The sequence below is a fragment of the Aureococcus anophagefferens genome (genome assembly GCF_000186865.1).
Source record: "Aureococcus anophagefferens unplaced genomic scaffold AURANscaffold_3, whole genome shotgun sequence".
NCBI lineage: Eukaryota > Pelagophyceae > Pelagomonadales > Pelagomonadaceae > Aureococcus > Aureococcus anophagefferens.
In genome coordinates, this window is record NW_008705563.1 from 2521911 (window position 1) to 2544336 (window position 22426).

At 74.0% G+C, this 22426-nt stretch overlaps 5 protein-coding genes across 5 annotated transcripts in view; 3 read left to right on the top strand and 2 right to left on the bottom strand.

The window, feature by feature from the left end:
- Positions 1–2360, bottom strand: part of AURANDRAFT_70945 (hypothetical protein) — a gene marked incomplete at both ends in the record, with an annotated part of 3116 nt that extends 756 nt beyond the window's left edge. Inside the window, one exon of the mRNA XM_009035632.1 lies at positions 40–2360. Coding sequence (XP_009033880.1) covers positions 40–2226 — 2187 coding nt within the window. The remainder of the gene's footprint in view (positions 1–39) is intronic.
- Positions 2361–4605: 2245 nt separating this feature from the next.
- AURANDRAFT_70946 (expressed protein) lies at positions 4606–6766 on the top strand (the record flags this gene model as incomplete). The annotated part of the gene is made up of 3 exons (XM_009035560.1): positions 4606–5669; positions 5798–5989; positions 6030–6766. 3 exons carry the CDS (start codon positions 4620–4622, stop codon positions 6750–6752), a joined length of 1965 nt encoding a protein of 654 aa, XP_009033808.1.
- Positions 6767–8142: 1376 nt separating this feature from the next.
- Positions 8143–10022, top strand: AURANDRAFT_70947 (hypothetical protein; the record flags this gene model as incomplete). Its single annotated transcript, XM_009035561.1, has 2 exons — positions 8143–9336; positions 9543–10022. Coding segments are annotated over 2 exons (1661 nt in total), but the record flags the coding sequence as incomplete, so codon positions are not given.
- Positions 10023–10487: 465 nt separating this feature from the next.
- Positions 10488–12741, top strand: AURANDRAFT_20948 (hypothetical protein; the record flags this gene model as incomplete). Its single annotated transcript, XM_009035562.1, has 2 exons — positions 10488–10916; positions 11128–12741. 2 exons carry the CDS (start codon positions 10488–10490, stop codon positions 12739–12741), a joined length of 2043 nt encoding a protein of 680 aa, XP_009033810.1.
- Positions 12742–16077: 3336 nt separating this feature from the next.
- Positions 16078–18454, bottom strand: AURANDRAFT_61893 (hypothetical protein; the record flags this gene model as incomplete). The annotated part of the gene is made up of 2 exons (XM_009035631.1): positions 16078–17130; positions 17186–18454. 2 exons carry the CDS (start codon positions 18452–18454, stop codon positions 16078–16080), a joined length of 2322 nt encoding a protein of 773 aa, XP_009033879.1.
- Between the last annotated feature and the right edge of the window lie 3972 nt (positions 18455–22426).

Sequence of the window (22426 nt, forward strand, 5' to 3'; positions counted from 1 at the left end):
CCGCGCCGCCGCCGGCGCGAGCGCGGCGCACGCGGCGACGGCGCCGTCGGGGCCCGCGAGGTCCGCGAGCGCGCGCGCGAGCGCGTCGACGTCCGCGCCGTCGAGGAACGCGCGCGCGCAGACGCGGGCCGCCGCGGGCAGCCCGTCGGCGCCCGCGGCGTCCGCGAGGGGCGTCGCGAGGCCCGCGGCGACGGCCGCGAGCCGCGGGCGCTGCTTGAGGTCCGCGTCCCCGGCGGCGGCGTGGCGCGCGTCGAGCTCGTCGAGGAGCAGCTCGGGCGCGCTCGCCGCGTCCGCCGCGAGCCGCGCGAGCTCGTCGAGCCGCTGGCGCGACATGGACGCGTCGAGCCAGGCGCCGTCCTTGATGGCGAGCGCGTGGAGCGCGGGCCAGGCGAGGAGCGCCGCGGACGGCGCGTCGGCGCGCCGGCCGCGCGTCGCCGCGGTCCAGAACGCGAGGAGCAGGTCCGGCTCGAGGCCCCGGGCGCCGGCGAGCGCGGGCTCCAAGAGCTCGGCCTCGAGGCACGCGCCGAGCTTCGCGGCGCGCGCCTCGGTCGCGAGCGCCCGGAGGTCCTCGGGCGCGCCGTACCTCGCGCGGACGAACGCGTCGAAGAGGCCGTCGTCGTCCTCGGCGCGCGGCGCCAGGGCCAGCGCCCGCGCGGCGTCGAGGGCCGCGCCGTCGACGTCGCGGTCGAGGACGCGCTGGAACGCGGCGGCCGCGGCCGCGCCGAGCGGCGCCGCGGCCGCGCGCGCGCCGACGACCGCGAGCGCCGACGCGACGTCGAGCTCCGGCGCGGCCGCGAAGGCGTCGAGGGCGCCGTCGAGGGCGCCCGGCGGCGCGCCGCGCGCGCAGGCCTCGACGACGCCCGCGCCGCCGAAGCTCCCGAGCACGGCGCCGAGGCGGCCCGCGGCGGCCGCGTCTCCGACGAGCACGAGCACGGCCTCGCGCACGCCCGGCACGCCGGCGAAGCACGCCTTGTAGGGCTTGGCGATCATGGCCCCCTGGGACTTGAGGAACTTGGCGCGGCGCGGCGCGTCGCTCGCGCGCATGCAGGCGTAGACGGCGGCCCAGGCGCCGAAGAACGAACCGAGGCACGCGGCGGCCGCGTCGTCGCCGGGCGCCGTGTCGTCGTGGGCGGCGTAGCGCTGCACGGCCGTCTTGCACTTGGAGAGGATCTTCACGAGGCCCGTGGCGACGTCGACGCGGTCGCGGAACACGGGCAGCGGGTCGCACGCGTTTAGCGCCGCGGCCGCCGCGTCGCAGACCGCCGCGGCCGCGACCGCGGACCGCCGCGCGACCGCGCCGCCGGAGTCGCCGGGCGCGGGCGCGTGGGCCTCGGCGAGCCAGGCCCGCCACGCGGGGAGGAGCGCGGCCGGCAGCGTCCGCGCGGCGACGGCCGCCGCGAGCGGCCGCGCGCGGGCGACGACCGGCGCGAACGCGCGGAGCGCCTCCACGGCGAGCGCGCGCGCCTCCGCGCAGGGCGCGCCCAGGCGGTTCAGCAGCGCGACGTCCCAGTGCGAGTCGTCGTCGGGCTGCGTCTGGGACGCGCCCGGCGCGGGCGTCGGCGCCGCCGGGTCGCCGCCGCACGCGCCCGACGCCCGGCACGCGGCCGCGGCCGCGCCGTCCGTCGCGCAGCCGCGGCCCACGGCCGCCAGGGCCCGCAGGGCCATGGTCTCGAGCGACCGGTCGCCGCCGAGGCGCAGCGCCGCCAGCGCGACGCCGCACCAGCGCCCGGCGTAGTCGGGGGGCTCGCGGCCGGGGCCGCAGCGCGCGCGGATCTCGAGCGCGGCCGCGAGCGCCGCGCCGTCGCCGTAGCGCAGGGCCGCGCCGGCGCAGTTGAGCGCCGCGCGCGACGCCGCGCTCCGCCCGAGGCCCGCGCGCCGCAGCGCGGCCGCGAGCCCGGGCCGCGCGCCGGCGACGCGGCACGCCGCCGCGAGCGCGCGCGCGGCGCCGCGGCGCCGGGCCGCGTGCGCGGCGCCGGCGTCCCGCAGATCCCGCAGCGCGGCGCCGACGAGGCAGGGCGCGTAGGCCTCGAGGGCGCGCGCCTCGGCGGCCTCGGCGGCGAGGCGCTCCTCCGGCTCCGAGTCCTGCTCGTAGCTGAGAAGGCTGCAGGTCTCCGACGGCGCCTCGCTGAGGATGGCGACGAGCTTGTCGTAGGTGGCCTCGCGGTCGTCGGACTGCTGCCAGGCGACGGCGGTGAGCGTCGGCGGCGGTGCGACGACGAGGGCCATCGTTGCCTTGACGCGTCTCTAAACGTAGGGGGCCCGGGAGGAACCGCGGGGGACGGGAGGCTCAGAGGGGTCTCACAGGCGCGGGAGGCGCCAGTGGACGGCGGCCATCGTTGCCGCAGGTTCTCGACGCTCAGGAGCGCTCGCCTCGTTCGAACTCTGCTGCGGCCGCAGGCGGATACTGCGGCATCATTGCATATTGACTCGACTGCTCTCACAGATTCAGGAGATGGCAGCCCTGGAGTGCCAGACGCGCCCATAGCCAGCGAAAAAATCCGAGAAAGACTCTCACATAGCTGCCCGGGAGTGCTAAGAACGCGTTCGTGACCAGCGACAAGCACCAAATCATCCCATGGACCTGCCCGTCTGCCGCATCTGCCTCGAGCCCGACGACCGGGAGAACCTCGTCGCCCCCTGCGGCTGCAAGGGATCCGCGCGATACGTCCACCGCGCCTGCATCGACGAGTGGCGCGCCTCGGCGGGCTCCTGGAAGGTCGAGGCCTGCACGGTGTGCCGCCAGCCCTTCGTCGGCCTCGGCCCGCCGCCGCCGCCGAAGAAGGCGTCGGGCTTATTGTCGTTCCTCTCGCGGGCGGACCCGCGGTCGACGCCGGACCCGGCGCTGCGGCCGGGCCTGCTCCTGAGCTCGACGAACGCGCCGGACCTGGAACCGTCGAGCTTCTGGTTCCAGTGCGTCGTGCTGCTCGTCGAGCACGACGACCGGGGGTCCGTGGGCTTGGTGCTCAACAAGCCCTGCGGCGCGCCCAAGCCCGAGGACGCGGCCCTCGCGAGCCGGTCGCGGCGCGCGGGCGCGACCTACGAGAGCGTCCAGGGCGGCTTCGCGCCCTGGGACAACGACGCGATCTTCGCGCTCGCCAAGTCGCGGAGCGACGCGCAGGCGCTCGCGCGGCCGGGCGGCCGCGTCGTCGCCGCGGCGCCGGACCTCTTCGTGGCCCGCTTCGCCGCGCCCGCGCGGCCCCGCGTGTCCTACGCGAACCGCTTCCGGGGCCTGTTCCGGCGGCGGAAGCCCGCGGCCGACGAGGCGCCGGCGCCGCCGCCGGCGCCGGCCGACGGGGCGAGCCTCGACCTGCGCGTCGTGCACCTCACCGCGGACTGGGGCTACCGGCAGCTCGACGACGAGTGCCGCGCGGGCCACTGGCGGGCCCACCCGCGCGCGTCGCCGGCGTCCGTCGCGCTCCTCCCGAGCCGCGGCATGTGGGCGGGCCTCCAGTAGTGGCAGGCTCCTACTTCTTAAAGCGGATGACGGAGTGGTGGCCGACGAGGTTCTCGACGCGGTAGCAGACGGAGATGGTCGGGAACTGGGGCCGGAGGCAGTCCATGAGGAGCTGGGTCACGGGCGTCGAGTTCTCGTCGCGGTGGGAGAAGGCGAGGTAGAACTCGTCGACGGACGGCAGCGCCGCGAGCGTCCGCCAGAGCAGCGGGACGACGTCGAAGTCGTAGCCCGGGTAGAGCACGTCCGCCGCGCAGGCGATCGTCGGCGCCGCGGCGGCGACGAGCGGGCCCGGCGCGTCGCCAAAGTCCAGCGCCTCGACGGCGACGCCCGGCGCCCGCGTCGCGAGGTCCGCGAGGCCCGCGAGCGCGTCGCCGCGATCCGTGGCGACGACCTCGGCGCCGAGCGCCGACGCCGCGAGGGCGACGACGCCCGTGCCGCTGCCGAGGTCCACGAGGCTCCGCCCCGCGAGGCCCTTCCGCTTCTTCGCGTCGCCCAGGTACGCGGCGAGGACGACGCCGCCGTTCCAGACGAAGCGCGACACGCCGAAGCCGTAGACCTCGGCGACGCGGAGCCGCAGGCCGCCGAGCGCCACGTCGCGGACGGCGGCTGTCGCCTCGCCGACCTCGAGGGCCGTCGGGAGCACGTCGAGCGCGCGCAGGTGAGCGCCCGACGCCGCCGCGCGGACCTCCGCGACGCCGGCGACGTCGAGAGTCGCGACCCAGCGGCTGCCCCGCCTCGCGAGCGCCACGGCGCGCGCCGCGCCGTCGCGATGGATGGCGACGCAGGTCACGTCGAGGCCATTGATGACGTCGTGGTAGCGGTCCGACCCGGCGAAGGGCACGACCTCGTCCAAATGCTCGTCCGTGAGCCCCACGTCGAGGGCGAGGCGGCCGTCGACGACCTGCGGCACGCCGTAGGTGCGGCGCGACGCGAAGAATTTCAGCCGGAGCAGGAGCTCGTCGCCGACGAAGGTGCGCCGCGGCGGGGACTTCTTCGCGACGACGGCGGCCATCGCGCAAGGGCTACTTTGCGACCATATTCGCGGGCTGCAGAGAGGTGAAAGCTGAAGCCTCCAATGCATCGATATTCCTCAACTCCACACTCACATAAAAAAATCATCTCGGCATCTTGAACGCTCGAGCAACGCGCGCGCCGCGCGCGCGCCATGCTTCGATTGCATCGGCGAAGCATGGCCAAGTTATGCGCTGTCGCGTGCCTTCTGTCCGTGGCGTCGTCGTTCGTGGTCCCGCGCAGCGCGCGCTCCCAGACCCTCGTCGTGCGCTCCAAGACCTACGACGACGAGACGGACGTGAACGTGCTCATGACGGCGCTCAACGCCGCCGTCGCCCGCGAGGACTTCCGGGAGGCGTCGAGCTGCAAGAAGCGGCTCGACGCTTTGCGGGGCGGCGCGGCCGCGGCGGCGCCGCAGGCGGGCGACTGGGAGCAGGAGGGCGCGCCGCGGTGGCTCCAGCGGCGGCTGAGGGACTTGGGCATGCGGTTCCCGACGCCCGTCCAGGCCGCGGCCGTCCGCGAGGTCGCCGGCAACGGCGGCGACTGCGTCATCGCGGCGCCGACGGGCAGCGGCAAGACCCTGGCCTTCCTCGTGCCCCTGCTCGGCGCCGTGGAGGGCGAGATGATGCGCCGCGAGCGGCGCCAGCTCGAGGCGAGTTCAAACCTCGGCCTGCTCACGCCCGCGGCGGCGATGGCGGCCTTCTCGCCGGCGCTCTGGACGTCGGCGCAGGTGTCGCCGCCGAGCCGGCCGCCCCAGTTCGGCCCGCGGCGCGGCGCGCCGCTCGCGCTCGTCCTCGCGCCGAGTCGGGCGCTCGCGGTGCAGCTGGCGACGGCGACGTTCAGTTTGGTCGGCGGCACGAACCGCAACAAGGGCTCCTACTTCCCCGGCGACAAGGCGTCGCTGTTCGCCTACGAGGGCCCCAAGGGCGCGCGCGTCGTCGCGCTCGCGTCCGACGGCGACGCGGAGCGCGCGGTCCGCGCCGCGCGGAGCCGGAGGGACGGCGCGTACAAGCGCGCGCTCGCGGACGGCCTCGTCTTCGACGAGGGCCGCGTGCGGCCCGTCGACGAGACCCAGTTCGACGACCTCGAGGACTGCGACGTGCTCGTCGCCGACGCGCGGACGCTGCTGGACGCGCTCGACAGGGCAGCAAAAGAGAGCGAAATTCCCAACTTCAAAGGCTCATATCTCGGCCGTTTTCCACTCGTTTCGGCTGATTTTTGGACGAGCGATCATCTCTCGGAACGGTCTCGAAGCGTGGATGCTTTTTCCGGAACGCGAGCGCGCGGAACACTCACGTTGAAGCGACGTTGAATCACCCTTTTGCTGCCCAGGCGCTCGAGGACGCGCCGGACCTCTTCGACGCGAGCGCGCTGCGCCTCGTCGCCGTCGACGAGGCCGACGCGATCGCCCGCGAGGCGCGCGACGTGCTCGACCGGCTCGGCGACCCGCCGGGCGCCGCGCGCCTGCTCGTGGGCGCGTCGCTCGACGGCAGCGAGGCCGCCGCGCTCGCGCGCGGCGGCCCCGTCGCGGCCGTCGACGCGCGCGGCGCGCGAAACGGCGAAGCTCGCGGCGCCGGCGAGCCTCGACCACCGCTTCATGGGCGTGGAAGACTACCGGCTCCCCCTCGTGCTCGCGCGGTCCCTCCGGCGGGACCTGGCGGACTGGGAGGCGGCGGGGTCGCCGCCGCCGCGGCCGCGCGCCGTCGTCTTCGCGCGCGACGAGGCCGGCGCGCGCGCGCTCGCGGACCCACTGCGCACGGCGCTCTGGGGCGCCCACGCCGTGGCGGCGCTGCTGCCGGAGACGGGCGGCGCGCCCCTCGAGGCCGCGGCGTCCTTCGGCCGCGCGGGCGCCGAGTCGGGCGACGACTTCGCGGCCGTCGCGGCCGTCAACGCGGCGACGCTGCTCGTGACGGTGCCTTCGGCCGCGCGGGGCCTCGACTTCCCCAACGTGTCCCACGTCTACGCCGTCGGCGCGCCGCCGGGCGACGGCCGCGACGCCGCGGCGACCTACGCGCACGTCGCGGGGAGGTGCGGCCGCGTGGGCCAGGCGGCCCGCGGCGTCGTCACGACGCTCGGCGGCGACGACGACCGCGCGGCGCTCGAGGGCGTGCTGCGGGACCACTTCGAGGGCGTCGAGGTCGCGGACGCGGCGCCGCCGCCGTCCCTCGCGGACGAGCCCCTCCCGGACGAGCCCCTCCCGGGCGCGGGCGCGGACGCGGACGCGCAGCGCGCCTACCTCGAGGACGTCTTCGCCCTGCGCGACGTCGACGACGGCGGCGGCGACTAATTAGCCTAGGCCGAGGCTATCGAGGAAGCCGGCGTCGGAGAGGCCCGGCGCGCCGTCGGCGACGCCGAGGGCCGCGACGGCGCCGGCGCCGTCGACGTAGCGGAACTCGCGGAGCCGCGTCGCGTTGCCCGGGATCGTCGCGTGGACGAGGTCGCCGAGGAGGTCGAACCGGTTGCACCCGTCGAACTGCGCCGCGAGGGGACAGGCGGACCCGCAGGCGAGGTCGAGCGCGCCCGGGAACCGGCCGCGCGCCGCGGCGAACGTGAGCTTCTTCGCCTCCCAGTACGTGAGATCGCGCCAGAGCTCGCCGTCGTAGGCGACGCAGCCGGCCTCGCCGGCGACCTCCAAGATCGTGTGCCAGAGGCTGTACTGGTCCTTGAAGGAGCAGCGGTTGTCGAACCAGCGCGCGAGGAAATCCACGGCGAAGGCGGTGCTCCGCGCGTAGTAGCGGCTCCCGCTCGCGCGCCAGAAGAAGGACTTCTCGACGTGGAACGCGACGTCGGTCCCCGGCGACGCGAGCGGCGCCGGGTCCCACGGCCGCGGTGCCGCGGCGTCGAGGTCGACGAAATACACGCCGTCGACCGTCGGATCCGCGAGGACCGCCAGCGCCGCGGGCATCTTGATGTAGTGGTTGCTCACGAGGCCGACGTCGCCCCGGTCCACGCGGCCGTCGTAGAACGAGTCGCCGAGGCGCCGGGGGACGCGGCCGGCCTCGGCGCTCGCGAGGCACGTCGGCTTCGTCGCGCGTCCGAGCGTCGGCGGCAGTTCGCCGATCCACAGGAAGGGCCGCAGGCCCGCGGCGCGCGCGTACGCGAGCTTGTGGAGGAAGAGCGGCCAGAGGCGGAACAGGTAGTCCGCGCCGTTCGCGACCATGACGAGCGCCGGGCCCTCGGGCGTTCTCGACCGCCGGTGCTCGCAGACCGCGGGCCGGCGGCGGAACCGACGAGAACTGTGGTCGCGGGGGGACGCGGTGAGCTGCGAGTCGTCGGCGAAGGCGATCGCGAGCTCCGGCGCTCGGGGCGACGCGGACCCGTCGCGCGCGAGGCCCGCCTCGACGTCGAAGGCGCAGGCGACGTCGATGGGTCCGAAGGCCGCCATCCAGCCGCAGTGCTTCGAGCCGCACCTATCGGCGCTCGGGCTGAGCCAGGCGTCGACGTAGCGTCGCGTGGCGTCGTCGGAGCGTGTCGACGCGACGACGAGGGCGAACAAGAGGGGTCGTCTTCGATGGCGCATGCTTCCGCTCCGCTCGCGCCGCCGCCGCTTCTTCTCGTCGTCGTCGTCGGGCGTCGACTCCTTCTGCTTCCGGTGCTTCTTCCTTGCGATGGCGCCGCCTCGTCCTCGGGCGTCGAGAGCTCTTGCCGCAAGCGTTCAGCGAGCTGTGGATGCTGTCCCATCTGGTCCACAGTGGACCACACTGGACCAAGTGGAGATCATGATAGTCGAGTCGCCCGACGTCGACGACTGTCCGCCGGTCGGTACGTCGCACCGGCGGCAGAAGTCGATGAACGAGGAGTTGCTCGAGATGGTGAGCGCCGACTCGACGAAGGACGAGTTCCGGGAGAAGCTGCGCACCGTGAGTCCCCAGGACGTGGACCAGCACCCGAGCCCCGCCGCGTCCCCGAAGACGCCGTTCAAGCCGATGATGCGGTTGTCGAGCGACGACGTCTTCGCCCTGGACGCGTCGGACCCCGCGGGCCGCCCGCGCGACGTCCGGCCGGGCACGCGCGTGTCGGGCCTCGTGCTCCGCGGCGTGCCCGCGCGGCCCCGCGCGCCCAAGACCGCGCGCGACCGCGGCTGGGCGCGGCTCTTCGGGTTCGCCCTGGTCCTGGGGGTGGCGTGCCTCGCCTACGAGCCGCCGCCGCTCGACCGCGCGGCGGCGTGCGTCGCCCTGGCGGCGTCGGCGGCGGCCGTCGAGGGCCTGGCCGTGAGAGCCTGGGCGCGCGGCGCGCCGCTCGCGAGCGCCGCGCTCGCCGCGTGCCTCGCGCGGCTCGCCGTCGCCGGCGCCTGCGCCCTCCGCGGCGCGTCCGCGCGGTCCGACGAGGCCGCGGCCTTCGCCTGGGGCGGCCTCGCGTGCGGCCTCGTCGCGTCGGCGGCGGCGCCCGCGGCGCGGCGCCGCCGCGTCCGGAGCAACGAGGCCTTCGCGGGCGCCGTGCGGGCCATGGCCGCGGGCCGCACTCGTCGCGGCGCCGCGGCGGCCCAGGCCGGCGCGGTCGGCCTCGCGGTCGCGGCCGCGGCGCCGTCGCTGCCGTCGCTCGGCGCGGCGGTCGCCGCGGCCTGGCTCTGCGGCGTCCTGCGGCTGCTCGCCTTCGCGGCGGCCTGCGGCGCGGAGCTCCGCGCCTACGCGTCCGCGGACGCGGCCCCGGCGAGCGAGCTCGGCGGCTTCCGCCTGCTGTCGACGTCGCTCGGGAGCCTCGCACAGGCCGCCGTCGCGCTCCCGGCCGCGGCCGCCGCGCGGTGGCTCCTGGGCCGCCGGCGGCGCGACGCGGCGCCCCTCGCGGCGGCGCTCACGGGCCGCGAGCGCGGCGCCGCGCGGCTCGCGAGCCTCGCGAACGCGGCGACGGACCTCGGCGTCGCGCACGTCGCCGTCTGCGTGGAAATCAAACACTGAGCTGGGTTATCCCAACCAAACTTCAGAACTCTCCATCTCGGTCAAATCGAAGTCGATTCGGCTGATTTTTGGACGGATCGATCGCTCTCGTCGAGTTCTCGAAGCACAGCAGAAAGCCTTGCGTCCAAACCGTTCGATTACGCGCACATTGAAGTCGGGTTGAAGATTTGATTTCCACACAGGTCGCCGTCCACCACAAGGCGTTCCGCGCGTCGGCCGTCGCCGTCGACGGCGTCCTCGGCGCGGGCGGCGCCCGGGCCGCGCTCCGCGACGACGACGACGCCGCGCCGGGGTTCCGGGACGCCGCGGGCGCGGCCGCGGACGCGCTCGCGGCCGTCGCGCTGCTCGTCGCCGCGCGGCCCGTCGGCGTCGCGCTCGCCGTCGCCCTGTGCGCGCGCGTCGCGGGCGCGCTCGTCGCGGCGCCCTACGTCGCCGCCGTGCAGTCCGCCTACCTCGCGAGCCTCGAGTGCCCCCGGGGCCTCGCGAAGCGCGCGCCGCTCATCTACCAGCGGCTCCGGCGCCTCGCGGACGAGAGCCGCGCGGACGCGCGCCGCGACCGCCAGGCCGTCGCCAGCCTCCTCCACCGCGGCGGCGACGGCGACGACGCGGACTGCCGAGACGACGACGCGTCGGACCACCGCGCCGTTAAATTCTCGGTCTAGGGGCGCGTGGGCGGCCAAGCCCCAAATGTTAAGTCGAAAAACTTGTGGCAATAAATTTCGCGGCCGCGCAGCGGGCCCGCGACGCGGCCTACGCCCGCGCGGCCCGCGGCACCGGCGGGACCTTCGGCGTCGCCTACGAGCGGTAGCCGCCCTACGTCGTCGCGGGCCTGTTCGTCCACTGTGGTCCCACGTACGTTTACGGACAAATCCGGCACCACTGATCTCGGCGCCATCGACGCCGTTGTATGCGCCCCTTGGTTTCGGGACGCTTCAGGGGTGTAGCCTTCGGGAACGCCCGGATGGCTAAAATCAAGCGACCGCCGAGGAGCGGTGGCAGCGGTGGCGCGCGCTGCACTATGCCGGCAACACCCCCCGACCTGAGAGCAGAGCTTGCCACCAAGCGATGCCTCTCCCAGGTGCTTGACGCGCGCTGCCGCAACGCGTCGCGCGCGCCCACGGCCAGCAATGGCGTCGAAGCGGGCGCCAACGACGACGCTACCGAAGGCCAAAAAGAAGAAGCCGAAGGAGGTCTTCGCGAACCTCGTGCCGCGCACGGCGCGGGGCGTCGCCGTGGACCCGTCGCTGCCCGTGCTCGCCGCGCGCGACGAGATCCTCGCGGCGGTCAAGGCGCACGCGACGGTGCTCCTCGTCGGCGAGACGGGCAGCGGCAAGTCGACGCAGGTGCCGCGGTTCCTCGTCGAGGCCGGCCTCGGCTCCGGCGCGCGGGGCGCGCGCGTCTGCGTCACGCAGCCGCGGCGCGTCGCGGTGCTCACGGTCTGCCAGCGCGTCGCCGACGAGCGGGGCTGCGCCGTCGGCGAGGCCGTGGGCTACGCCATGCGCTTCGAGCGCCGGGTGTCGCCCGCGACGGCCGTCAAATTCGCGACGGACGGCCTCGTGGTCCGCCGTGTGGAAATCAAATCTTCAACCCGACTTCAATGTGAGCGTAATCGAACGGTTTGGACCAGACTCTTCGGCTCTGCTTCGAGAACTCGACGAGAGCGATCGATTCGTCCAAAAATCAGCCGGATCGACTTCGATTTGGCCGAGCGAGAGAACTTCAAAGTTTGGTCGGGACGTCCCAAACCAGCGGTTGATTTCCACACAGGTGATCCGCGAGTGCCTCCGGGACCCTCGGCTGTCCGACTACGCGTGCGTCGTCGTCGACGAGGCCCACGAGCGCGCGCTGCACACGGACGTGCTCTGCGGCCTCGTGCGGCGCGCGGCCCGGGCGCGGCGCGCGTCGCCGAGGCCCCTGCGGGTCCTCCTCATGTCCGCGACGCTCGACGTCGCCGCCTTCTCCGGCTTCTTCGACGACGCGGCCGTCGTCCGCGTGCCCGGGCGGGCCCATCCCGTCGACGTCTTCTACACGGCGGCGGCCGTCGACGACTACGCCGAGGCCGCCGTCGCCTGCTGCCTCCAGCTCCACGGCGACCCGGCGTGCGGCGGCGACGTTCTGGTGTTCATGCCCGGCGAGCAGGAGATCCGCGAGCTCGTCCACATCCTCGACGACGCGCTCCGCGGGGCGGCGCCGTCCCTCGTCGTCCCGCTCTACGGCGCGCTGCCCCGCGAGGACCAGCTCCGCGCCTTCGCGCCGGCGCCGGGCCGGCGGAAGTTCGTCGTCGCGACGACGATCGCGGAGACGTCCGTGACCATCGGCGGCGTGCGCCACGTCGTCGACCCGGGCCTCGTCAAGGCCCGCGCGACGTCGACCACGGGCTTCGAGTCCCTCAAGCTGGCGCCGACGTCCAAGGCCCAGGCGCGGCAGCGCGCGGGCCGCGCGGGCCGCGAGGCGCCCGGCCGCTGCTACCGCCTCTACCCGGAGGCGTCCTGGGCGGCGCTCGCCGACGACGTGACGCCGGAGATCCTGCGCTGCGACCTCGCGGCCGTCGTCCTCCAGCTCAAGGCCCTCGGCGTCGACCGGCCGGAGACCTTCGACTACGTGTCGCGCCCGCCCAGGGCCGCGCTGCTCCGCGCGCTCGAGACGCTCCACGCCGTCGGCGCCCTCGACGACGCCGGAACGTTAACGGCCCGCGGCGCGCGCCTCGCGAAACTGCCGCTCGTGCCCGTCCTCGCCAAGGCGCTCGACGGCGCCGCGGAGGACGACCGCTACGCGCCGGGCGCGGACGCCGTGCTGACGATCGTCGCGGTCGTCGCGGCGTCGGACCACGGCGTCTTCGCGACGCCGTCCCGGTCCGAGGAGGCCGACGACGCCATCCGCGCGCGCGACGCCTTCGAGGACGTCTCGGGCGACCTCCTCACGGCGCGGAACGCCTACGACGCGTGCGCGCGGGAGTCGACGCCGGCGAACCGGGGCGCCTGGTGCCGCAGGCGCTACGTGTCCGCGACGGCCATGCACACGGCCTTCCGCGTCCGCGCCCAGCTCGCGGGGCTCTTCCCCGACGGCGCGTTCTCCCGCGACGCCGCCGCGGACGCGGACGCGCGGCGCGCGGCGACGCTCGACTGCCTCGCGGGCGCGCTCTGCAGCTGCCACGCGGCGCTCCGGGACCCGCACCGCCGGTGCTTCCGCGCCGCGCGCCAGAAGGTCGACGTCTTCGTCCACCCGACGTCCGTCCTCCACGGCCGGAACCCGCCGCCGGACGCGCTCGTCTACACGTCCTCCGTCCTCACGACGAAGCTCTTCGTCCGCGGCGTCCTCGCCGTCGACGCCGCCGCGCTCCCGAGGCTCGCGCCCCACCTGTTCTCGACGAAGGGGACGTAATTCGGAGGTTCAACATGTGGCCAGTTCACCATTCGGCAAGATGCACGTGAGCTTCAAGTATTTCGTGAGCCTCTAGGCGCCGCAAGCTTAGGACGGGCCGGCGGCGGCCGCGGCGCGGCGGAGCTCCGCGACGCCCTCGGCGCCCTCCGCGCGGAGCCGCGCGAGGTACGCGCCGAGCGCCTCGATGAGCGCGACGGCCGCCGGCGCCGCCAGGGGCCGCTCGTGCGCGGCGATCTCGTGGCGCGGCGCGACGCGCTCCAGCGCGGCGACGAGCAGCGCGCGCGACGGCTCGCGGAGCCACGCGTCGGCGCCGCAGCCGCGGAGGAGCTGCTTCGCGACGACGAGCGTCAGGAGCGCGCGGTTGGATTGGCCGTCGTCGGCGTACCACGCGGCGCTCTCCAGGAGCGCCGCGACGCCGCCGAGTTGCACGTCCTCGTCGCCGCGGTACTTGGAAAGGTAGTCGCCCGTGCTCTGCCAATGCGCGACCTCGGCCCGGTTCAGCGGACGCTCGCGCGCGATCAGACGGTCGAGCACGCCGCGGAAGTCGTCGCTGCTGATCTCGGAGGCCATGGCAATGCAAAGCGGTGCAGGTAGGCGAGCAGCGCGACCCGCCGAAGGGAACAGATCGAGTCGCGCGCGACAGGGGCTGCATGGTAGCAGCAAAACTTCACGGTCACCTTCTCCCATCGAGGCGATGGTCTCCGACGCGCCGGGAGCCGCAAGCTCCCCCAATCCCACCGCCGACCAGCTCGCGAAGACGCTCGCCCGGACCCTGGCGGCGCGCCAGGAGGACGTCGCGTCCACCGTGTCCGAGGACGACGACGTGAGCGACCTCGCGGCGAACTTGAAGGAGGAGCAGCTCGGCGCGACCCTCGAGTCCCTCGACGTCGAGCACCCGGCGCTCGCCCGGTCCTGCGACGTCGTAAAGAGCGTCGCGGACCGCCACGGCGACGGCGACCAGCGCCCGCTGCCGTCGTTCCCCGGGTCGCCCGGCGCGCTCCTCGCGGCGTACTGCGCCGCGGGCGGCACGTTCCAGCCCTTCGCGCGGCCCGCGCGCTACACGCACTTCTTCAAGTGCTGCGCCTGGGGCGACGCGCGGGAGGTCGTGGCGACCCTGGCGTCCGCGACCGCGCCCGGGGGCGACGCGGCGTGGCTCCGGTCCTTACTCGAGCGCCGCGAGTCGTCGCTGCGCAAGCCGCCGCTCCACGCGGCCATCGCCGGCGCCAAGTGCCTCCCGGGCTCCGACGCCTGGCCCCTGGACGAGTTGCAGCAGCGGGCGATGGCGCGCGCGCTGCCGGACCACGCGCTCGTCGTCCAATTCCTCGTCGACGCGGGCGCGCGCCTCGACGCGCGGGACGTACTCGGCGACACGCCGCTCCACGCCTGCTGCGCGGCGAACGCGTCGGCGCGGAGCCTGGCCATCGCCGCGGCGCTCGTGAAGCGCGGCGGCGTCGGCCTGCTCGCGGAGCCGAACCGGTTGGGGTACACGGCGCTGCAGTGCGCGGTGCACGGCGGCCGCGCGGACGTCGTCGACCGGCTCCTGGCGCTCGGCGACGACGCGGACCGGCGCGACGCGGGCGGCTCGGGCACGCTCAAGGACCTCGCCGCGGCGCTGGGCCACGGCGCGGTCGTCGCCGCGCTCGAGCGCCGGCCGGGCGCCTGCGGCGCGGCCTGCGCGGCGTGCCGGCGCGCGCCGGAGACCAAGGAGCCGAACCTCCTCGCCTGCGGCCGGTGCAAGGCCGTCCACTACTGCTCCCGCAAGTGCCAGCGGAAGCACTGGCCCCAGCACAAGCCGCACTGCGCGGCGCCGTCGGGCGTGGCGTAAAGCACCTTACGACGGCGCCGCCTTGCCGCGCCAGTAGTCCGCGCCGTAGTCGAAGCACAGCTCCTCGCCGACCGCGACGTCGCGCGCGGCGAAGAAGCGGACGCCGCGGTCGCACCGCGTCCCCGGCAGGCGCAGCGGGCCGCCGAGCCGCTCGCGGCGCACGTTGGCGGCCCCGGCCGGCGCGTGGTTCAAGTAGCGCGCGAGGTTGGATCGGTCCGGGTCCGCGCCGTCGACGAACGCGTCGTCGCCGAGCTCGAAGACGTACGCGCCGCCGACGGCCGCGCGCGGGTCCTCCGGGTCGCCGTAGCGCGCGTAGAGCTCGGCCTCGTCGATGACCTCGCCGACGTAGTCCAACAGGTAGGTGTCCTTTTCGATCGCCGCCGCGGCGAAGAGACCGTCGCCTTTGGCGCCCGCGGCGCGGACGGCGAGCGCCGCCTCGCCGAGCGGCGGCGTCTCCGGCGGCGCCGCGAGCGCCCACGCGATCGAGTCGCGGCCGAGCGCGGCGGCGGCCGCCGCGGCCGCCGCCGCCGCCTCCGGGTGCTGCGGCGCGAGCAGCAGGGACGCCGCGCCGACGAGCCCGCCGCCGGCCGCCAGGCCGGCGCTCCTCATCCGCCGCCGCTCGCGCACGCGCGCGAGCTCCTCGGCGAGCGGCGGCGCGAGCGCTGCGACCATCGCGTAGCACGTGATGCAGAGCGCTGCCATCATCGCACGCTGGAGGTCCACCATGACGCCTAGCACGGACTTGCTCCCGGCGTGCACCGACGTCGGGTTCGAAGGGCTTCGTTTTGGAGGCACATCAGGCAGTCGGGGCAGCAGAGCTTGTTGAAGTCGTGAGACGATGGTGAGGCAAACATGCACGACATTTTGATGTTTTACAGGACGCCGTCCCGCGCGACCTGCTCGCGCAGCTCGGGCGCGTCGGCGAGCGTCGCGAGGACCGTCGCCGCGAAGGCCGCCGCCGCCGTCGCGTTGTCGAAGAGGTCCAGGACCGCGGCCTCTAGCTGGTCCGTGGGCCAGAGCACGGTGCCCCGCATCGTGACGCGCCGCACGGACTCGTCGAAGTGAAAGGCCGCGCAGATCTCGTCGACGGCGCGCCGCTTCGGATCCGCGATGCGGTCGCGGCCGCAGGCCCGGGACCGCAGCACGGTCTCGAGGAGCGCGTGCCGCCGCGCCGCGAGCGTGAGCTTGGGCGATCCTTCCGCGTCGCCGGCCGCCGCGTACTCGAGGAACAGGCGCACGCGGGGCGCCCGGTCCGCCGCGTCCCCGCCGGAGACGTGGGCCGCGAAGTCGCCGGGCCGCCAGGCCAGCGACTTGCGCGCCACGTCGCAGTTCGCGTCGAAGAAATCCGGCGCGCACGTGTGCGCCTGCGCGCGACTCGAATCTTCAACCCGACTTCAATGTGCGACGGTTTTGACGCGAGTTCTTCGGCTGCGCTTCGCAAACTCGAAGAGAACGATCGATTCGTCCAAACATCAGCCAACACGACGTCGATGTGACCGAGCGAGAGCATTTCAAAGTTTGGTCGGGACGTCCCGAATCAACCGCACACGGGCGCGCGCGTTCCAGAACGACTGCAGCGCCCGATACGGCAGCACGACGACGGCGCCGCCGGCGCCGGCGAGCCGCCCGTGGACGGACGCGAGGGCCGCCTGGTCCCAGTGCGCGCAGGCCCCGAGCCAGCAGGCGTCGCCGCCGCCGCGGAACGGCTCGAGCCACGCGGCCTCGAGGATGAGCGCGACGTCGGCCGAGCCCGCGCGCCGCGCCGCGAGGACGCCCGTGTTGAACCCATCCAAGAGCGGGTCCGCGCCCGCGGCGACGTAGCCCGGCGGGACGTCCGCGAGCGCCGCCGCGAGGTCGTACGCGGCGTCCGTCGCGACGACGTCGTCGTCGACGACGACGACGAACTCGTAGCAGTCCGCGACGTCCAACAGCCGCCGGAGCAGCCAGAGCTTGAGCCAGTGGCCGCTCCGCGACGCGAGGTAGTAGGCCAGGGACGCCGTCAGCTCGCCGTAGGGCTCCTCGACGACCGCGCCGGCGAGACCCGCGGCGTCCGCGGGAAAGAACCCGTAGCCGCGTTGTACCGCGTAGGCGCGCCAGCTCGCCCAGCCGATCGCCGCGACGTCCGGCCGGTCGGAGATGGACGCGACGAGCACTCCGGACCCGGCCGCGCCGCCCGGCGGCGCCGCGCCGCACGGGTCCGCGGCGAGCGCGAGCGGAGGCCACCGCGCGGCGAGCGCGCGGTGCTCCGCGACGGCCCTCGCGCACGCCGCGGCGCCCGGCGCGCACGCGCCACGCGCCGCGTGCCCCGTCGCCGCGAGCATGGCCGCGCAGCGCGCGTCGTCGCTCGGGCAGGCGACGACGGACGCCGCGCCGACCTGTCGCGCGAAGGCGTGCACGGCCTCCTGCACGGCGTGCGGGCCGCCGCAGTGGACGACGACGGGCTCGCCGTCGACGACGAAGGGCAGCGAGCACGGCGCGAGGCCCGCGACGCGCGCAACCACCAAGAGGGCGACGACAAAGCGCCACATGCTGCCCCGCCTGTACATCAATGAACGAACGGTGCCCTCGATGTTGAAGCTCACAAATAAATTAGGCCCCGACGACGGGCAAAAATAGGACGCCGACGACGATGAAGATGAGCGCCGAGGCGGCGGAGATCTCGTCGTGGCCGAAGCTGCAGTGGCGCCGCGCGTTGTCGCGCACGGCGCCGCCCGCGCGCTGCCCCGCGAGCATGAAGACGAAGCTGCACGCGAGCGTCGCCGCGACCGTCAGCGGGATGGGCAGCCGCGCCATGCCCGCGGCGATGCCCGCGGCGATGTTGCTGAGCGTGAGCGCCAGGCCGAGGACGAAGGCCTCGGACGCGCCCATGTGGTGCACGTCGCCCTGCTCCTCCGCGTCCGCGGCCGGCGGCCGGGTCCGGCGGCAGCGGCGGCACGCGGACGAGATGAGCAGGAAGTTGCGCACGAGGGGCGGCGTCTTGCCGAGGCCCACGTAGGAGATGCGCCGCATGAGCGGCGGCCGCCGGCCGAACGCGGCGGCGGCCGCGCAGGGCTCCGGGTCCTCGACGTCGACGTCGTCGTCGTCGTCCGCGCGCGGCCGCGGGATCGTCGGCCGGTGGCCCGGCCGCGCGAGCTCCCGCCGCGGCGGCGGCGGCGGCGGCGCGCCGTCGCAGAGCGCGTTGAGATTCACCTCGGAGCCCAGCGACTTCCTCGTGAACCAGCCGTGGAAGGGCGTGCCCGGCGGCGAGTCCGCGGCGGCCGGCCGCGCCGCGGGCGCCGCCGCGTCGTCGCCGCCGCGCGCGCGGGCCACGAGGTCCCAGTGGTCCTCGGTCTCGCCGAAGGGGCCGCCGCCGCCGGGCCGGGAGGCCCGGTCCGGCACGACGCAGTCCCCGGGCAGGAGGCAGCTCCCCGCGAGCCACGAGTCCGCGCGCGGCGGCGGCGGCGGCGGCCGCGGCGGCGGCGGCGGCGCGGCGTCCGGGACGTCGACGACGGCGAGCGCCGCGAGGTCCTCGGAGAGGGCCCGCCCCCGCGCCTCGTCGTCGTCCTCCTTGGTCTCCTGCGCCGCGCGCTTCAGCTCGACGGCGCCGCCGCGGCCGCCCGGCGCCGCGCGCCGCATGCGGTAGACGTTGCAGAGGCGCAGCAGCTCCCAGAGCCCCAGCGCGATGAAGACGCAGCCGGCGAGGAAGGAGCCGAGCACCGGCGGCAGGTAGGGCCGCAGCTCGCTGCCGCCCCACATGGTCACGAGCATGCCCGTGGAGTTGATCACGGCCACGAGCAGGTTCCGGGACCAGCCGATGCGCACGCTCTTCAGCGAGTAGCCGACGCCGACGCTCAGGTTGTCCAGGGAGCTCGACGCCGCGATGGACACGGACGCGGCGACCGTCGCCATGGCTTCACAGCCGGGCCGGCCGGCCACGCCCTCCCACTTTTGGGCTCCCTGGCAAGAGGCAGGCAGTGAACCACCCCACGACACCAAGCACCACTATAATGCTTAGTAGGGTTTTGTAAAATACGACTTTATTTCAGGATCGACGAGCTAGCGGCACCGCTCCGCCGAGCGCAGGGGTCGATCCGGGGACGTAAGGTCGTTCTGGGCCGCGCCCGCGCGTCGCGACCATGCTCGGAGTCTTTGCGCAGCTCGCGCACCGCTCGGCGGGGTCTGGCGGCGCGCGCCGATTGACACCACGTCGCGTAGCTCGTCGATCCTGAAAATAAAGTCGTGTTTTAGAAAACCCTTGCAAGCATGAACTAACTGACTACCCCAGAGTCGCGACTTGCTCAAAATGAGTGGTCAAAACAGCTGCAACATGGGGTCAACGAAGCCTGTGAACCACCCGTCCTGGCCGATCGGCAGCTGGAGGGCTGCTCGGCCACGACCTCCACACGGTCGAAATTTATGATCGAGCGCCAAAACCACCAATTTGCTCGAGCTCGAGATCAAAAATGGTCGATAGAGCCAAAACAAGCATATTTCCGGTGGATTCGAGTGGTCTCCAGCGGCCCCAGGGGTACCACCCCCACCACCACCACCACTACCTCACCCCATTCTCAGAGCACCCATCTCAGATCAGCATGACAGTGGTTAAGGTTGTTTGTGCATACCTCTTGCTCCCTGAACGAAAAATCTGCAGTATCCCTTGGCTGAAATTCGTTGAAGGTGAGGCCCGTCAGGAGGCTTCAGCAGGGGCTTCAGGGAGCTCCACTGCGAGCTCGCTTACTTCCCTCTAGGCGGAGAACGACGCGGTCCCCGTGCCGTCGGCGCCGATGGTGGCGGACACGGCGGCGCAGGCGAAGTCCGGCGCCTCGCTCGCGTGCCACGCGAAGAGCAGCGTCACGCGCTCGCCCGCGTCGCCGCGGAGCCCGACGGTGATCTTCGCGTCGTCGGAGGCGATGGACGCGAAGCGGTAGGTCGACACGGCCGCGACCTTGCCCGCCTCGCCCAGGAGCGCCGCCGTGCCGAGGAGGGGCGCCGCGTTGACGAGGACGTAGTCGTCGCGGTTCGCGGTGACCTCGACGCCGTCGAAGAAGACGTCGTCGGTCTTCGACGCCGCGCGGAGGCCCGTCGCGCCCGCGCAGGGGTCCGACGCGTTCTGGGAGTCGAGCCAGTTCGACCGCCAGACGACGTAGGAGTCCGATGGGAGCGTCGCGTCACCGAACGTCCCGCGGGGCACCGCGGAAAAGTCGCCGTCGGGATTCGCGCCGTCGACGAGGTACTCGAGGTCCGCGCGGTAGAGCGTCAGGTTCTGCGTCGACGGCGACGCCTTGCCCGCGAGGAAGGGGAACGCGGCGTAGAACGTGGCGCCCGACACCGTCGCGTGCGTCGCCCAGACGTGGACGCCGCAGCCCCAGGTGTAGGAGCGGTGCGTCGCCGCCGTGAAGCAGTCGCCCGCTCCGCCGGAGCCGATGACCGTGCGCTCGACGGGCGCGAGCGGGTAGGACGGCTGCAGCAGCTTGCCGTTCGCGGCGCACGTCGCGTTGACCAAAGCGATATTGGACGTGATCGCCGCGGCCGGGTCCTCGGGCCGCGCGCTGAGCTGGTCGCTGATGCCGACGGGTCCCAGGCTCAGCGCGGCGAGCACGGTCTGCTGGCGCTGGTTCGCGAAGGACCCGCTGACGCGTTCGCCCTTGTTGAGGTCCTTCGCGCAGTCGTACACGAGGGACCCGTCGGCCGCCGTCGCGTTCACGTAGCACCGGTCCGCCGTCCGCAGGTTGTCCTTGCTCCAGCCCAGGCCCAGCGCCCCCGCGAGCGCCGCGGGCAGCGGCAGGTCCTGAACCGCGAGGCCGCCGTCGCCGTTGACGCGCGCGTTCGTGACCGCGGGCCACTCCACCGTGGCCATGATCTGGTGCGCCAGGGCCATGCAGAACTGGACCTCGACGCCCAGGGACGCCGCGGCCTCGGCGATGCCCGCGAGCCAGAGGTGCTCGCCGTCCTCGCCCGCGGGCACGTCGCCGTAGGCCGCCATGCCCGGCCCGCGGTAGCACAGAAAGTCCGTGAAGAGCATCTCCAGCCCGAAGGCGTCGCGCTGGTACTTGAGGAGGTCGGCGTGGAACGCGAAGCTCTCGTTCGGGTGGGGCTCGAGGCCGCCGTTCGACTTGACCATGCGCCAGTCGTCCTGGCGAGCGCAGTCCGGCGTGAACCCGTTCGTGTAAAAGGTCATGGCCACGGGCTCCTCGGGCCGCGCCTTGGACATCTTCTCGAGGAAGCCCGCGCCGCCCGACGGGTAGAGGGTCTCGTTGAACTGCTTGAGGTCGAGGCCCTTCCAGTTCTTCGGGTCGAAATACGACACGTTGAAGTTGTTGTCGGGCTCCCAGGATCGCACGCGGACGCCCGCGGCCTCGTAGCCGTCCTTGAGCTTCTCGTAGATGGCCTCCGGGTTGCCGAAGACGGTCTGGTCGTCGCCGACGGTCCACCAGGAGTAGCCGGCCTGGTTGTCGTTCCAATACGCGAGGCCCTCGACGCCCTCGCCGCGGCGCTTCGTGCCGTTGTGGAAGCGCCGCGTCGTCGCCCCGAAGGCCCGCAGCGCGGCCGTGACGCCGGGCCGCGCGAGCGTGACGGCGGCGTTGGCGGCGCCCGGCGCGGCGCTCGCGTCGACGCCGACGCCGTCGGCCGCGGCCGGGCAGGGCGCGGCGTCGAGGCCCGCGAGTTTGCCATCCTGGGCGCCGCGCCGCGCCGAGCCGGGCGCGGCGCAGTGCACGGCGAAGGTCGTCGTGAAGCGGTCCAGCGGCGCGACGACGAGCGCCGCGGACGGGATCGACGCGTTCGACGGCGGCTCGAAGAGCACCTGGGGCCCGTCCTGGGGGCCGTCGCAGCCGGGCTCGCCGCCGGGGAAGAAGAAGTGCTCGCCCCAGTAGAGGCAGCGCGACGCGGCGGGGACCTGGGCCTCGTCGAAGGACGGCCAGGTCGTCTGCAGGGAGTCGTTCGCGGGCGCGCGCGTCCACACGAACGCGTCGTCGGCCGCGTAGTAGGCGACGGCGAGGGCGCCGCCGGCCACGGGCAGGGTCAGCGCCTCGTAGGCGCCGAGCGCGTCGGTCCCGGAGCTCGTCGCCGCCGGGCCCACGGTCGCGAGGGCGTTGGACGGCAGGGCGATGGCGGCGCCGCCCGTGGAGCTCGCGTAGGCGAGGCGGTAGGTGACGGCGCCGGGGTCCGACGTGTCGAACGTCAGCGTCGCGAAGCCGCCCTTCGCCCAGTCCGCCGACGCGGGGGTCGAGGCGAGCAGCAGGAGGGTTGGCAAGCGCTGTACCATCATCCGAAGAGGAAGACAAGCAAGGGCTGCGACAGGCACTGTGGGTTTGTTGACCAAGTTATTGAAGGGGGAGCACACCCGAAGATCCCGCCGGGGAAGGCGCGGGCGGAGGCCTAGCCGGGGATCTGGCGAACCACACCGGCCCCCTCCTCCACCCTGAAGATCGTGCGCGCACTCGGGACGGAGGCGGCGGTACACTCGCGCCACGCCTGGTACCACCGCCACGCCGAGAGCACGCCGGGACTGGCGCAAGGCAGTAGCATCCTGAGTCGCCTCATTCAGACGACACTCAACGGACTCTCCGTGGACCGGGGGAGGTTGAGAACGAAGGCACCCGCACCCGACGGGCAGGACGTCCGGCTCGACTAGGCCGATTCAACCTCAGGACCACAAGTGGCTAGCCGAGGGCACCGCCGAAGAGGACACCCGTAGTCAGCGGGACCGAAGAGAGCAAAGACGCCGACGAAGAGAGCGAAGACGCCGACGTCGACGGAGCCGCACACAGCGCCACGCTACGAAGAGACGCTGCAGAATGCAGAGAAACGAATGGACACGGGCACATCGAAGCCCGCACACCGAAGCCATCGAGGGCGCCGACCCCACCAGCTCCCCCCAAG